At 44.3% G+C, this 14,459-nt stretch overlaps 1 protein-coding gene across 4 annotated transcripts in view; it reads right to left on the minus strand.

Moving 5' to 3' along the window:
- Positions 1-14,459, minus strand: part of LOC118897357 (aminopeptidase O (putative)) — a 380,228-nt gene that overhangs the window by 100,246 nt on the left and 265,523 nt on the right. For 2 of the 4 annotated variants that reach the window (XM_036856494.1, XM_036856492.1), the window contains exons 10-11: positions 13,872-13,915; positions 12,760-13,180 (exon numbers count right to left, since the gene is read on the minus strand). In XM_036856494.1, the coding sequence (XP_036712389.1) occupies positions 12,976-13,180; positions 13,872-13,915 (249 nt within the window). In that variant the 3' untranslated portion in view covers positions 12,760-12,975. Of the gene's footprint in view, positions 1-6,522; positions 6,626-12,759; positions 13,181-13,871; positions 13,916-14,459 lie in introns of those variants that run through there. The other 2 variants (XM_036856496.1, XM_036856495.1) reach the window with 2 other exon arrangements.

Genomic DNA, 14,459 nt, shown 5'->3' on the forward strand with positions numbered 1-14,459 from the left:
GCATCCTGAGGGTAAAGCCTGTGTTTCTCTCATCTTTGAGTCATGCACAGTCCCTCGTAAAGGATAGATATACGGGCAACATTCACAGAAAGAAGGGAAGGGGCAGGGAAGGAAGGCACCTGGCTGGGAGGTATGATTTCAGATCCTGGAAGAAGCGTCCCCTAGCAGATCTCATCCATCTGGTCTGGGATGCTTGACAGTTTTGTCGAAGCCTAAGATCTGACACAGTTACAAAGGAAATCTTCAAGGGAGAGGAAACACTTTTAATCCTTACTATTCACTTGGTGTCTAGTCTTAGATTACTGTGAATGAGATTCAAATTCTTTCTGGAAATCAGGTTTTGAAAGGGAGAGAAAAGAAGGAAGGATACAGTGCTTTCATTTGGGGCACCAAAGGAAAATGTCTCCTGTTTCATGTGGTGCCTTACGCTGTGAAGGGGTCAATACATTTGGACAGTGTCAAATCGGACGCCCCCAATAATACACAACGCCTGGCACAGACCTTCAATTACCTACTTCTCCCTGGGAGAATGGACTCTTCCTTCCCACATTTGTCTCTCATTTCATCAGAGACTTTAAATTTTTGTGGACAGGATGCTAATGTCATTTGGGACCAAAAAAGTTATATCCAAAGCATATTCATTTATAAGGGAATAAAATACAGTATGATTGACTTGAGTGATTTTTATAGGTCACTTTGAAAGGATTCACAAGTAATGTGGAACTAATCAGAGAAATATTGGGAATCAGCATTATTGTGGGCTAAATTTGTACCCTCCAAATTGACATGTTGAAGTCCTAGCCCCCAGTTCCACAGAATGTGACTCTGTTGGAGACAGGGGCCATAAAGAGGTGATTAAAGTAAAATGAGATCACATGGGTGGGGCCTCATCCAATCTGACCGGTGTCCTTATAAGAATAGGAGATTAAGACAGAGCTCTCTACACACACAGAGGAAAGACCATGTGAGGACACAGCAGGAAGGTGGCCATCGTTAAGCCAAGGAGAAAGGTCTTGGGAGAAACCAAACCTGCCCGCACCTTGATCTTGGACTTCCATCCTCCAAAACTGTGAGACGATAAATGTCCATTGTTTAAGGCACCTAGTTTGGTATTTTGTTATGGCAGCCTGAGCTAACTAATATGAGCATGAAGCCACAGATGACAGAAATAAAGAAAATTAGGCTAAAAATGAAAGTATTTCAATAAAATCTCTCCTCATCTCTTGTGACTGCCAAGCAGTATATCACTCTGAGGAGCTTGTGGGAAGAAGGGCCATCGCTTCGATGACCAGTAAGTGACAGTGGTGACTCATCGACAATGCAGGCCCTGCCCCAAGTGAGGACAGAGAACGTATCTCCAAGGATCCCTGACAAGATGTTTAGTCACTTAGAAATTGTTAATCTAACCACTGAATAAGAATGACAGCAAAATTACTAGGAGCCCAAAACGCACACCACATTATGGCCACAGCTATTATTGATATAAAAGAACCAAGGATCTCATAGCACATATAATTTGAAAAATATGATTTCTCTAGAATTTGCAAAATAACCAGTCTCAGTTTTCTTGAATGACCATCAAATGTAGAATTTTTATAGACACCACTAAGATTAAGTATCCTAATGGGCCTTTAAATTATGTTGATAATAGTACATAATCTGTGCTAAAAGAAGCCTACAAGTTATTCCTCCAACAAACCACCTGGCTTGCTCTGTGCTAAAAGCACATCATGGCCCCAATGACATGGAGTCTCTTGCATCATGTCTTATCAAGTTTCCTCAATTTTGTGACTGCAGCATTTTTCCCTACAAGACTTAAGTTTTCCATCATTTGCTTGTGTGGCCTTTGGCAACTTGCAGGTGTTTGTTTAGAAAGGAGAGGCATTTTCCAAGATGACACAATAACCTGATGTTCTAAATCCTGGGAGCTTGACTCCTGCCTATTTCTAGGACACTCTATGTGATTGGCCATTACCCACCCTCTCTATCCCCATTGCTGCCACTGCTGCCTGTGATTTTGCCATTTAAGGCTGCTGAGCGCTTTCCCCAAAGAGTAGCCCAAGCCATAGAAGGGCTGTGAGGTTCACCAGCGTTACTGTGTTACCTGTTGGTACCTGGGGAAATGGGTCACCTGGGAGTTGAAATTAAGAACTGAAGAGAGGCTGGTAATTCGTTCATACCCTTATGAATGCCTGCTGTGAAAGCAGCATCCGACCCCTTACCCGTGGATTATGATCATCCATGCCATCAGAGCAGATTGAAGGGCGCCTATGGATTGGCCAGCTCCATCTTTATCCATACATTTGACAAAAATACAGACGATTTCAATTATATCTATTCAGTGGGGGATTTTAAGGCATTATGCACTCAGATTTTAACTCAACTAATAGCTTTAGAGCATCACTATTCAATATGAATATATGCAAGCCACATTTGTCATTTAAAATGTTCTAATTGCCACATATAGATGTAAGCTGTAACAGCTAAAATTAATTTTAATAATATATTTTCTTGGGTGTGTATACATTGGGTTATAATGTATCCAAAATATAATCATTTCAACATGTAGCCAATATTTTAAAAACCTTTAATGATATATTTTACCGTCACTTTTTTGTACTAAGTCGTCTAAATCTGATGTGTTTTCACAGTCTATCTCAATTGGATGCTAAATTTGATTCAGAAATGCTTGGTCTGAATTTAGATTTCATAGAATTGACAGTTGAAAAAGTGGATTCATTCACACACCCATGTTGTTCCAAACCATGACTGTATTATTAGATTTTCAATTTAAATTTAGATTAAATTAAAATTAAACTTCAGCTCGTAACTATTTGGAGACTGATAATTATGATTGGGCATATGCCTCACAGTGGTGGAAAATAAAGTTTAAAAAGGTAGCTTGGGGCAGTTCTGCTGACAGCCTCAAACAGTAAGCCCAAGAGATTGTTCTAAATGGGGAAAAAGGTTTCTGGTGAGGAGGGATGTAAGCTGTGTTTGGGGGAAGATTCACTTAGCATTGATGTAGATGATGGAAGGAAAGGGCGACAGCTTGGTGGCTAAAAGAGCAATTAGCTACTGCACTAGTCCAAGCAAAATATAATGAAAAAGTGGGGGAGGTGCTAGGAAAGGAAAGAAAATTATAAATTTACATAAGGACATCAGGCAATGTGGGCAGGAAATCAAAGAAAGGGAGGAGTCAGAGAGTTCTGTAACAACTAAAATAAAGAAGTAAAGAGGAAGGGTTGGAGGGAGAAAAGTTATTTCTAACGTATTTGCATATAAATGTTTTTAAAAAAGATTGGAATATATGTACATATGGGCCGGTGGTGGGAGGAGATCTTTGGTCAAACATGAAAAGAAATAAAAATCTATTTATAGAACTGTCAAATTAGCAGAATGGGCAACTTTCTTAGAAATAATGTATACTATTCCAACAGTTGGGAGGGTCTGAGTAAATTAAATTATGGTACCACTTATTAGAAAGCTATGCAGCTGTTAAAAATCATTGCTCTTGAATTATATCAAGGGATATGGGAAATTGCTTAAGATATATTTTTAAATGAAAACCTTAAGTTTGGATAATAAGATCCCATTTTTTTTTTAAAGGATATACATTTACATAATGTATAGCACAGAAAATGTGTGGAAGGACTCATACCAGACATAGATTATCTCTGCAGAGTAAGATTGAAAGGGGCAAGAGCTTTTATGTTTTGTACTTTGGTAGTGCTTGAACTTGCTACAGAGAACATATCATTTTTATTTTTGAAAAGGGAGACCAGAAAAATGACTGAAAGGATTTCTATCAAAAAATTATCTCTGGGTCATTTTTATTTTCTTATTACAAACTTTTTATATTTCAATATGTAATACTTCTATAATCAGAAAAAAGTCATAAAAGAAATCATCTATAATACCAATGACACAATCCATTTTAAGTCTGTTTGCAAAGTCAAAGTTTATAGAGTTGGGTGTTTCTTTAAAGAGGTTTGGATCCAATTTCTTTTACTTCTTTGGGGCTCGTGCTTACTTTTATAGCTGCTGAAGCTATTTCCACATTAAAAAAAAATGATTTCCATTCATGTGGGCAAAAAGGAAAATGGAGGCCAACCCCAAGGCAAGCCTTCCTGAGAGAAGACAAAAAGCCTCTGTAACCTGTAGAATGAAAACTTCACCAGTAGAACGTGACTCTTTTGTCGTGAATGACTTCAATTGCTGGTGAACAGAAATTTTCAATGAGACAAAGAGCATCAGAACGATTTCAGTGTTCTGGTTGTCATTCCAGGCCAAACACACCAGTAACTTTATATTATAATGATGGGGACAGAGAACAAGGTGTTCCATTCACTGTGAGGCTCCTGCAACAAGAGGGCGCAGAGTCTTTCACTGAAGTGGAAACGAGAAGGAACTCTCAAGGAAAGCGAAAAGGGCTGCGAGCAGGTAAATCACCATCAACCACATAAATAATGGCAGAAAATGGGTGAAGAGATGAAAAGATGCCGTCTGATCATTCACCAATGGAAAGATGTGCACTAAATCAGGGTCTTTTCTGTCTGACGCTGTTGTTTTTACCGAACAGTTAAGCACCCAAGGAAATACCAGTTGGGTCTTAAATACAATTTATAGCCGGGTTGGCCTCATTGCACCTGGCTGTGTTTTGACAGCAGGTTTCGTCAGTTTATAGCGGAGATTCTTGTCTATGCTATAAGCTGTCACTAATGCAACTAGACCTTTGGAAAAAACGTACCGCTCAGAGGCAAATCTCTCCCTTCCACGCACCCCTCCCCCTTTTAATGAAAAGCAAAAGCCTCCTGCTGGTGGCAAAGCCTCTTCTTCTTCAGGGGAAATTAGAGCCTCCTGGGAGCAAGCGGGTCAGCCCCAGTGCTGCAGCCCGAGTGGGGTGCGCCTGCTTCTGGGCACTCGATTAAGGACTCTTTCTTTTCTCTTCCCTCGGGGCTAACTGCTGAACACAGTGGCCTTGTTGTTCTGGGCCAGGAAATGTGGGATTCTGCTCTGTGAGCTCCCAACTCTTCCCAGCTTCCAGGCCCTGCTAAGAATGTCTGGGAGCCTTGCAACAGCCTGGCCGAGGAACACAAGGCAGACGGCTTCGGGGGATACCCAGCCCTCACCTCACCCCCATCGAAAACAAGAAGAGCAAGGCTTGGCTATTGAGGATCAGACAAACCTTAACTTTGTTTCCCGGGATTTTTGTACTCAGCTAGTGGCCTGGTTTGGAAGCCACCGACGTAGAAATCACAGGAGCTCATTATTTTATACACGAAGGTGAAAGCACTGCCTCCCAGGACCAGGTGCTGCCTTATTCCACCCATTTTGTTTTGCGTGTTTATTCTTCTTCACTCCCAGAAGGACTGGGCCAAACAAATAAGTTTTAACAGGTGACATGCATTCCTGAACCGAAGGCAATGCGTCCTTTTTAGGAATGAGCTCATGGTGGCTGGTGGCCGACACTTCCCCCCGTGTGGTAGAACGGGACAAAGATGTGAGTAGAGGGATGAAAAGGTAATGGAGAACAGCCCCTCCTGTTCCTTAATTTCATGGTTCACAGACCTTCATTGACATTCAGACACTCCCAAGGGGAAGCTCATATAACCGGTCATGAAACCAGAAACGAGCAGGCTAACAGGGCCGCTTGCCTGGGCCCGGGGCAGAGTTTCTCACCACCTTGGGGGTCCACTCCCAGACGCTAGGGCCCACTCTTGACGGGTCTGCAGCTGCTCCGGGGGCCAGCCCAGGCTGGGAGAGTTTCAGGCCTACAGGGTCCTTTGACCAGCCGCATCCAGGATGCCACCCTCAGACTTCTCAGGGCCCAGGCTCTAGCTAGGGTCGGCCCTCAGGGCTGCCCTTCAGGCTCCGCGAAGCACAAGACCCGGGGAGCGCGGAAGGGAGAGGAGGCCCCAGGCCGGGTGATTCTCACGCAGCGAGGGCTGCCTGGGAACCGTCTGTCCCTCAGAGTTGCCCATGGGCTGAAAGGGAGGGAGAGAAGGAAAGCTGAAGGAGGGGTGGGTCCCGGTCCCTGAGACAGAGAAATGAATCTAAACTGCTCCCTCAGATGAGAAGAGCAGCCAGAGGTAGAGATGCACAACCAGAGGAGGAAGTCGAGGGCAGCCACACAGGGGTGGTGATGGAGAAACTACGGGTACGCCCGGTCAGAGGGACGCGGCAGGCAAGCTAGCTCATGCGTATGGCCGCACCCAAACAGCAGAGCTCGAGGCCCGATGGCAGCATTGACCTGCTGCCGGGTGACGCCGCCCAGATTATACGCCACGCTTTGCAAGACCTCATTTAACACTCAGTTCAGGGTCAACCAGAATGTCCACCTACAGCACCACGGTCACTAGAGGCAGGGGCCTGAGGCACACATCACCATGCAGGCCTAAAAGGGTGGGAGACCATCATTTTCCTGACTTAGGGATATTCCAACTCAGCAAGAGGATTACTTTTGTAAGTATATACAAATAAATCATCGTCATGATTGATACACTAAGTAACAAGCCTTACTGTTCTCCACAGACTCTCGGGAAGCAGTTATCTTAAGCACACCTGTGGTATTCCGGAAGTCTCCAGCCAGTCTCGGAAGATGTTTTCAACGGACAACTCAAGCCTTTAAAAATAAAACAACAACAACAAAAAGTAAAGGACTGAAAAAGTTACAGAGCGCTTATTACACAGAATGGTTCTAACTATTCGGGCACATCACCGCATCAATCTTCCAGAGAAATCGGGAGAAAGCGCAATGCTGTCGCAGGTTACAGTGAGGAGGCGGACCCAGTCAAGTTCAGTACAGCTCCTTTCCAGTCAAAGAGAGTGCACACGATGAAATCTAAGCATCAAAGGCACACCACAATAGGTGCTTTTAATGTCTTGAGAGGAACTTCTTGGTTGGGAGTGCCCATTCAGGGAGGATAGGGCATGTTCATGGGACACAGCAGGCATGACTGCTTCCTGGAAAGAGGTGGAGTAAAGTGAAACCTGAACACTACAGCACTTAGGGCACCAAAATGAAATTCCAACTTTATAGTGAGCATGGGCTACAGCAAGCAAAAATGAGACAAATCATTATTGGAGCCCTGAGAGGCTCACAGCCATGGAGCACACATGGCTTCTGCTGCTTGTTTCCAAGCAGGCCTGCATTCTGCTTTATTTGAAATATTATGATCGCTTGTTACGTCTGATCCAAAGGAAGCTGAAATCTTTTGGTTTCATGCCCTGCTGATTTAAATACTCCTTAAATGTACTAAGTAGCCAATATTTTTAGGGTCAACAGACTGTCTTCCTGAAGTTTAAGCAATTCCTCCCTGGCTTCTAGATAATTCCTGCTCATGCCTGGTGTCTCCAACCACAGAGGCCTTGCTGAAGCCTCTCCCAGGCTGTGTGTGTCATACCCTCCATGCTCCCTGTCCTCTGTGGCACAGCATCCATCGCAGTTTGTGACTGCAATTTATTTGGTTACTTGACTTTTAACTGTCTCCTCACTGGATCAAAGCTCTCTGAGACCAGGGTCCAAGTCTGTTTTACTCACTTCTCTAAACCCAGCACTTAAAACGGTTCTTGGCATAAGAGAGGATCCCCATAGATATTTTTTATTTGCATGAATGAAAACACATCTCATTGTTGACTCAATAAAAATTATTCCTTTTTAAGTTAATAATCACCTTTCCCAGTAGGATATTCCCAAGTTGTTAAGCTCTGTATTTTTTTTAAATTTTATATATTATATACTATATTACATATATGTAATATTCCCTCCTCCCTCCCTTTGGAATTGTAAAGAAGTTGTGGAAAGATACAATGCTGTCTGCATTAGTTAAGGTGCTGAAGGCCAAGCGCTCCCCTCACACCTGTGCTGGTTGGGCTGTGGGCTGGACCACAGTGAGAAGGGAGGGAGGGAAGGAGGGGGGTGGGCTTGGGGAATACGGGGCTGACTGATAAAAGCAAAGATTGCCGAAGGAGGCAACTGTTGCTATTTCAAAACAGAAAATACAAAGAGGGAAAGAAACTGGTTCAGATTCATTTTCACGATGATGCCCATCTGTGGGACGACCAGGCAGGGAAGAGGCCAGAAGTGAATAAGGGGAAGGTGACCACCTCCCTAGGCTGTGTGTCCAGTTCCCAGGTCAGCGGAATTAATGGCTGTGCCTCTATGAAAGGCCAGGTGCCACCATCCCTGGGCTTTTCCCCACTATTTCTTGTCATCTAACACCACCACTCAGTGCAGATGGCCAAGTCCCCTCTGTAGGCTGTGAGAGTGTGGAAGTGTGTGAGTGTGCTCACATGCGTGCATGTGTGCGTGCCCTCAGATGTCTGTGTGTGAGTGTGTGTGCACACGCACGTGGACCAGGGGTGGGGGCGACTAGAAGAGAGGAGGCATCTCTCAGAGCACCTTAAATCGAGATCATTATTCTTTCTTGGGCTTGATTTATTTGCTTGGCTGTAGAAAGAGACGCTGGAAATGCCCTCAACTGGCATGACTGATCTGCTAGGAGGAGGAAAGTGGGGCAGAAGGGCCACTTAGAGAAGTGCCCAAGGAGACTTCAGGTTGTTTTATTTTCTGGTGACATTTGTGAGGCTGGAAGGTAAGACAAATCTTGTAATTTCCATTGAAGACAGTGCTCAGTGGAAGGCCTGTTCTTGTTTGGAACGAATGTAAACCGTCCGCACCTTGCCTGGCACCCAGGTGGGCAGTTCATTTGGTGGGGTAGAGTTGCTGCCCCGGGGCTTGAGCAGCTGTAGAGGCCCTGCTGGCACTCTAAGTTGTTTGCCCTGATTTAGAAGCAAGGGTCTATTTTCTTCCCTGTCCTTCCTTCATCGGTGCTTCTATCTAAGCAGCTCATTCATCTGCTTCCTTTACAGCCAAAGAGAGACACTCCTGTGTCCAGAGCCCTGGGGCCAAAAGCTTCTGTCACCCATCCTTCAGGTGATACCCGGGAAGGCAGCAGCAAGTGTCTGACTCGGAACTGAGCTTCATTGTGCTGTGGATTCTAGGAAAATGGGCATTCTTAAACCTGCCACAACTTAAGACGGAGAATTTAGAAAGGATTTAGAAAAAAAGCAGTAGTGATGATCAAAGGGGTAAACACATCGGACCCACAGGGGAGGTCAAGGGAGCTGGGATTAAATATCCCGAAGAAGAGAAGTCTGGGGAGTGACTTCAGAGCCATTTTCAAGTGATTTTACAAAAGATGGTGAACAGCTGTTGTGCATGCCCATGGAGGAGTGAGTAAGAGGACAGGGACATAAATTTCCTTCAGGGAATTTTAGCTTAAAGACACTTCTTTAGCGGTGGCATGGCGGGGGCGATGGCATGGAGGAGGGCGGGGGCTGAGGAGTTGAGTCCTGGAATGTTACTAACTGAGGTTCAAGTCTTCACCAGAGAAGACTGAGAACAGGCAAAAGCTTCTCTATGTGGCAAACATTCGGTGGATGCCTATCAGGCACGAGGTTCTGTACAAGACCAATATTATTATCCCCATCTTAGAGATGAGCAAATAAAGGTCCAAGAGACTAAGGGCCTTATGCAGGGCCTCCTAGATGGTGCTTGAAGAGCTGGGATTCAAACTTGTGTTGCCTGGCTGCAAAGCCACCCCTTTTCTTTCTGCGTTTAATTCAGGAAATTAATCCACAATACATTGGTTCATGATTTATGATGCAGACAAGCCTGCAGGAGGAGAAGGCCTGCGCTGGCTCTCACCAACGCTGACTTCTTGTTCACATCTCTCCTGCTGAAGTTAACCTGGCCGCTGCTGCAGTTGCCCTGTGTGTCTGCCCCTCAATTACAGTTCCAAAGAGATAGGGAGACTCTTGGGAGGGGCAGAAGCATGAGGACAGGAGAGTTCATTGTTTAGCTGTATCCAGGAGCAAAAGACACTCTGCTGTGAATGAAGAGAACCTGTGTTTCCAGATCACTTTCCCCTGGAAAGGTTCAAAACATCTTAAACCATTATCACTTCATTCCTCATAATATCCTCGTGAAGTGGGTGTCAATTGTTGTGTGGCTTTTTAGCAGATGGAGAAACTGCAGTATAAGAAGACTGGTCAAAGTCAGCCCAGGCTAAAGAAAAGGGCTAAAGAAAAGATCTCAGTTTCTAGACTCCCAGTATCAGCACAGACATCAAACTGCACTGATGCCTGTTTACAGATTCCTAACGTGGAATGAGATGTTAAACTATGAGAGGAAGATCAAAGCACTAACTCCATCTGCCAGAAACAATTTTTTAAGGTAGTATAAGTAGCCTTACCTCCCAAGGAAATTATGGGAGACTGTTTGAAAATGCTGAACTTTCAGGAAAGAAATGGGCTGTATGTTTTATGAAAAAAAATGTACATAATTTTTGCTGTTTTGATCATAATTACTGAGATGACAGTACAGGTGAATTTTTAGTTCTGAACTTGGATATATAGCAGTGGTAAAGCTGAAAGCTGACTTTTTCAAATCAAGACACTCAGAGTCAAAGCCAACGGTGAATTTTTCCCCTCTGAGATCATGTGGCTTAAATAATCACAACAGACAAGCAGAAGCATTTCCACTTCGCTGGGATCCAGAACTTACAGGAAATTACTCTTCTGCATGTCTGATCACTATGGAAATTGATTTTATACAGATAGCTAAAAGTACACAGACCCACGACTGCACGCCCTACATCTCTGTACTAGTGAGCGGTACTTCTGCCTCATTACTGAGACCTCCTGGGTATTTGGAACAGCAGGTTGTTTTACCCTCTGGCTGGAGAGTTCCCTTGCTGTACGCCTACGTCCTGAAAGGCAACTCTGAGTTTTAGGAGTGAGTCTCCAGACCCTGTGAGCTCTGAATGTGGTCACGTGTAGTTAATGCTGCAAGGGAGAGAATATGCTGGCCATCCTGCACGATGCTGGCTAGAAAAGTAATCTGTGTTTCAGGCTGCGAAAGTGACCAGTTGCTCCTCTCTTCGTAATATTACAGTACATAGAAAGAGACCCAGGCGTGCGAGAAGACAGTATTGCCTGTGTTGTGTTGCTTCTTCAGTTGATTTCTGGGGGTGGGGTGACAAGGATGGGGAACTGACTATTAACCATATCTGCTGCTTGTGCCTATCAACTTGTTGCTGATCAGGAGAAAGGTCTTTATCACTCTTGGCTCTGTCTTCGGCCTCTTGGGATTCTAAAGATCACATTCTATCAGCGCCTCTAAAGGAAAGCACAAGGCCCGGTAACGTTCCCAGGAACTGAGAGAAGACGGAAAGAATTTGGGAGGTGCAGTTCTAGATGGATGAAGGCTTTAGGAGCTTCCATGCTCAGGGTCTGAAACAGAAAATGCTCTTGTTCTGGAATGCAACTTACATTCTGTATGGGTTTTTAAATTTTAGTAATTTACGTTTTTAAGTTCCCTCCCTATGTGGGGATACAAATAGTGTACGCCCCAAAGCTTTGCACATGGTTACTTCTTTTCTTGATCAGAGCAAGTCATTTGTGCTTGGGTAGATAATGAAAACTGCTGAGGTAACAGTTACAAACGAGTACTCCCTAGCTTCGTGGGGGAGGAAAAGTACTGAATTAAAACAAACACGTGAATGTGCACACACAAACAACAATAACTGATGAGCAAAGAGAGAACCGGCAGCTGTTGATACCGCTGTAATATCAGGTGGGCAAGGCATGTTGGATAAGGTTCTCCTTAGGGTGCTGTTGTACCAGGGCAGACGGGCACCCAGGATTTGTTTGAATCTCCTTCTAAGCACTTCTAGCTTTTTCTTTCCTTGGTCTCATCAGCATTTAAACCGAAACCTCACACTGAAGATGTCTAAAACATGACTCCTCATCTCCGCTCTTCCACCTTCAAATACTCGCCCTTCCTTCCCTCTGCCCCATACTGATTCCTGAGACCAAACAACTACCAGCTGGATTGCCAGGGCTTCTACACTCAGCATGTAACCAAGTGGCCAAGAGAGAAAGGTCAGGTCATGCTGGACTCCTCTTTTCAGCTTTCACAACCAAGCAACCAAGTCTTAACTGTGGCACCTCCGGAATATTCCTGAGATCTGTTCATACTCTCAGAGCCCACTGCCACCATCCCACCCACGGCTCCAGCTCTGGATCTCTTGAGTGAACTGCTGTATCGGTCTCTAATTGGTCTCCTGACGTCTAGTTCTCCCCACCCCCATCTATCTTCCATGCTGCCTCCCCCGAGTATCTTTCCAACCTGCTGATGGCACTTCCCTACCTAAAACCTTCAGTAGTACCTCTGGCCTGAAGGCTCGAGGCTAGGACTGCTGAACTCTATCTCCGTGCACCCAGGACTCTGAAGCTCACCGGAGAACCTCCTACCCTGAGTCATGACATGTTTCATGTACATCTTTGTCTTCAGCAGTTGACCAGGAAATCCCTGAGGGCTAGGCATAGAATTGATTCCTTTCTGTTACCTAGTGTCCAGCCTAAAGTCTGGTAAGGGAGGTGCTCAGTAGAGAATGCTAAAATTAATCGAAGCAAGGGAACAATGGAAACGCAGTATGACACAGACGTGCCAGCCCCAGGACCCTAACTGGCTGGTCTAAAGTGAAAAACTTTGTCCTGTTCAGAACAGCTCACGTGCTTAACAGATGTGCCTGAAGATCAGTTTGCAATGGAGCCAAAGGTTGGAAGCTCCAGGGGTAGGTGTGGGGCCTTTGGAGACCTGGATAAAATTGGTACAACATGCTGCACAGGCAAAAGGGTGAACAGTCTGCTTTAATAGCTGGATTAGATTCTGAGATTAGTTGGCAGGAAAGAAGATGTTTTAGTTTCAAAATATATTCTAGTATACTTGCTGAAATACATTCATCGTAGCAATGAAATCTCCTTAACTCTTCAGGAGAATTTTAAAAAGAAGCTTAAGCCTGCTAGCCAAAAAGTGATCCTAACTGGGCGAGGCATACTCTCAAGGGTGAAGGTTGGTGGTCGGTGGCCACCATTCAACGGAGATGCTGCTCTGAACTTCCACAATCACAACAAAAGTCTCTTTGTGGGTCCACAAAAAATATTCGCAATGATAAAATCCAGGTCCCCCAGAGCCAGAGGGCTTGGGGCCATCCAAATGAACTCCATAACCTTATTAGGAAGAGGATGAAAAGAAAGAAGACCTCCAAAACTAAAAATGCACTTTGTTGCTTCCACAAAAATTGCTGTATTTGTGTCCTGAGAAGTTCTTCTGAAAGAATGCAGAGTCGTCGTTCAGAAACAGACTTTGGTAACAGCCTAAGGAGGTAATATACAATTTCTATTCATTTTCTTTTTCCTTTCTCTGTATTAGTTCCTAAGGAAACTGCTCCTTTCTGTTAGAGGACCTGAAAAGTTATTTCAGGGCAGGTACAAAAGAAAAGAAAAATTCTCACAGGTAAACTGTTGTTCTTGACCTTAGGAATAATGGCCACATCTGATGTGATTTTTACATGAAGAAAACCCATATGTTTACTTAAAAAAAAGAAGGATGGTAAATCTGAAACATTTCAGACATTCCAAAACAAGCCACCCTAACTGTTAGAACTTTACTGCCCTCCATTCTTTTCCATAGCAGCTGAGGCCACAGAGTGTCCTTGGCTCGCCTCCTCTACCATTTTCAGGGCTCCTGACTCTGGGGCTCCCTCGCTGCGCGTGCTGGCTCCCAGAATCCACACTCCCAATATTTCTAGACCTAGTTGATCATCCCAGGACCCCTGCTGTCTGCGGAGGTCCCTCCTCTATTGAGAGAGGAAGATTAAACTTTCTAGGTTGCAACTTGCCAAACAATGGCAGAGTCATTTTTAACATTAAAAATAAAACTGGGCTCCAATAAAGATGTTTAAATAAATAAATAAATAAATAAATAAAACTGGGCCCTTAATTCCTACATCGGTCCTCACCTTCTTTCTTCTGGGATGCTCTCCAACAGCATTTGAAGGAAATCCTGGAATAAGAAAAAAGCAAATCATTAAAGATGTCCATCAGTAAATAACCCTGCTCAGAGTCATGCCAGAGACTGAGAGTTCCCAGCTGCTGACAGCTCACCTGCTAGGGAAGGTAGGCCGATACTGAATTATTAGGCTATATACTCAATTTATTAATTTACCAGGGCTTCAATCCAATCAGTTACAACCACAAACAAATTGAAAAAAGGAACGTTTGTTATTTTGTCCTAACCCAACAGTTGATTTCATTTCATGTTTAACTATTTTCAAAAGGCTGGCCAGAGCATAAAGCACTATCCCTCTCTACTTAACCATGCTCTACTCTTTGTGAGCTTTCCCTGGAGATCCTATTACACACTGAATAATCTCAGCTCTGGGAGGCTAGGAACTAACAGCTTTTTTGCATTGCTCTATGGACAATAAAGACAAAAATCAAGACAATTAATATCCCAGTGGAGGAACAAAGATGTCACAATTCCAGAAATAGTTCACGGGCCCTTGCCTCCATCTGCAGCCTCTTCTGGCGCCACTGTGCAAGTCCTC

This window comes from Balaenoptera musculus, chromosome 6 (assembly GCF_009873245.2).
Source record: "Balaenoptera musculus isolate JJ_BM4_2016_0621 chromosome 6, mBalMus1.pri.v3, whole genome shotgun sequence".
Lineage (NCBI taxonomy): Eukaryota > Metazoa > Chordata > Mammalia > Artiodactyla > Balaenopteridae > Balaenoptera > Balaenoptera musculus.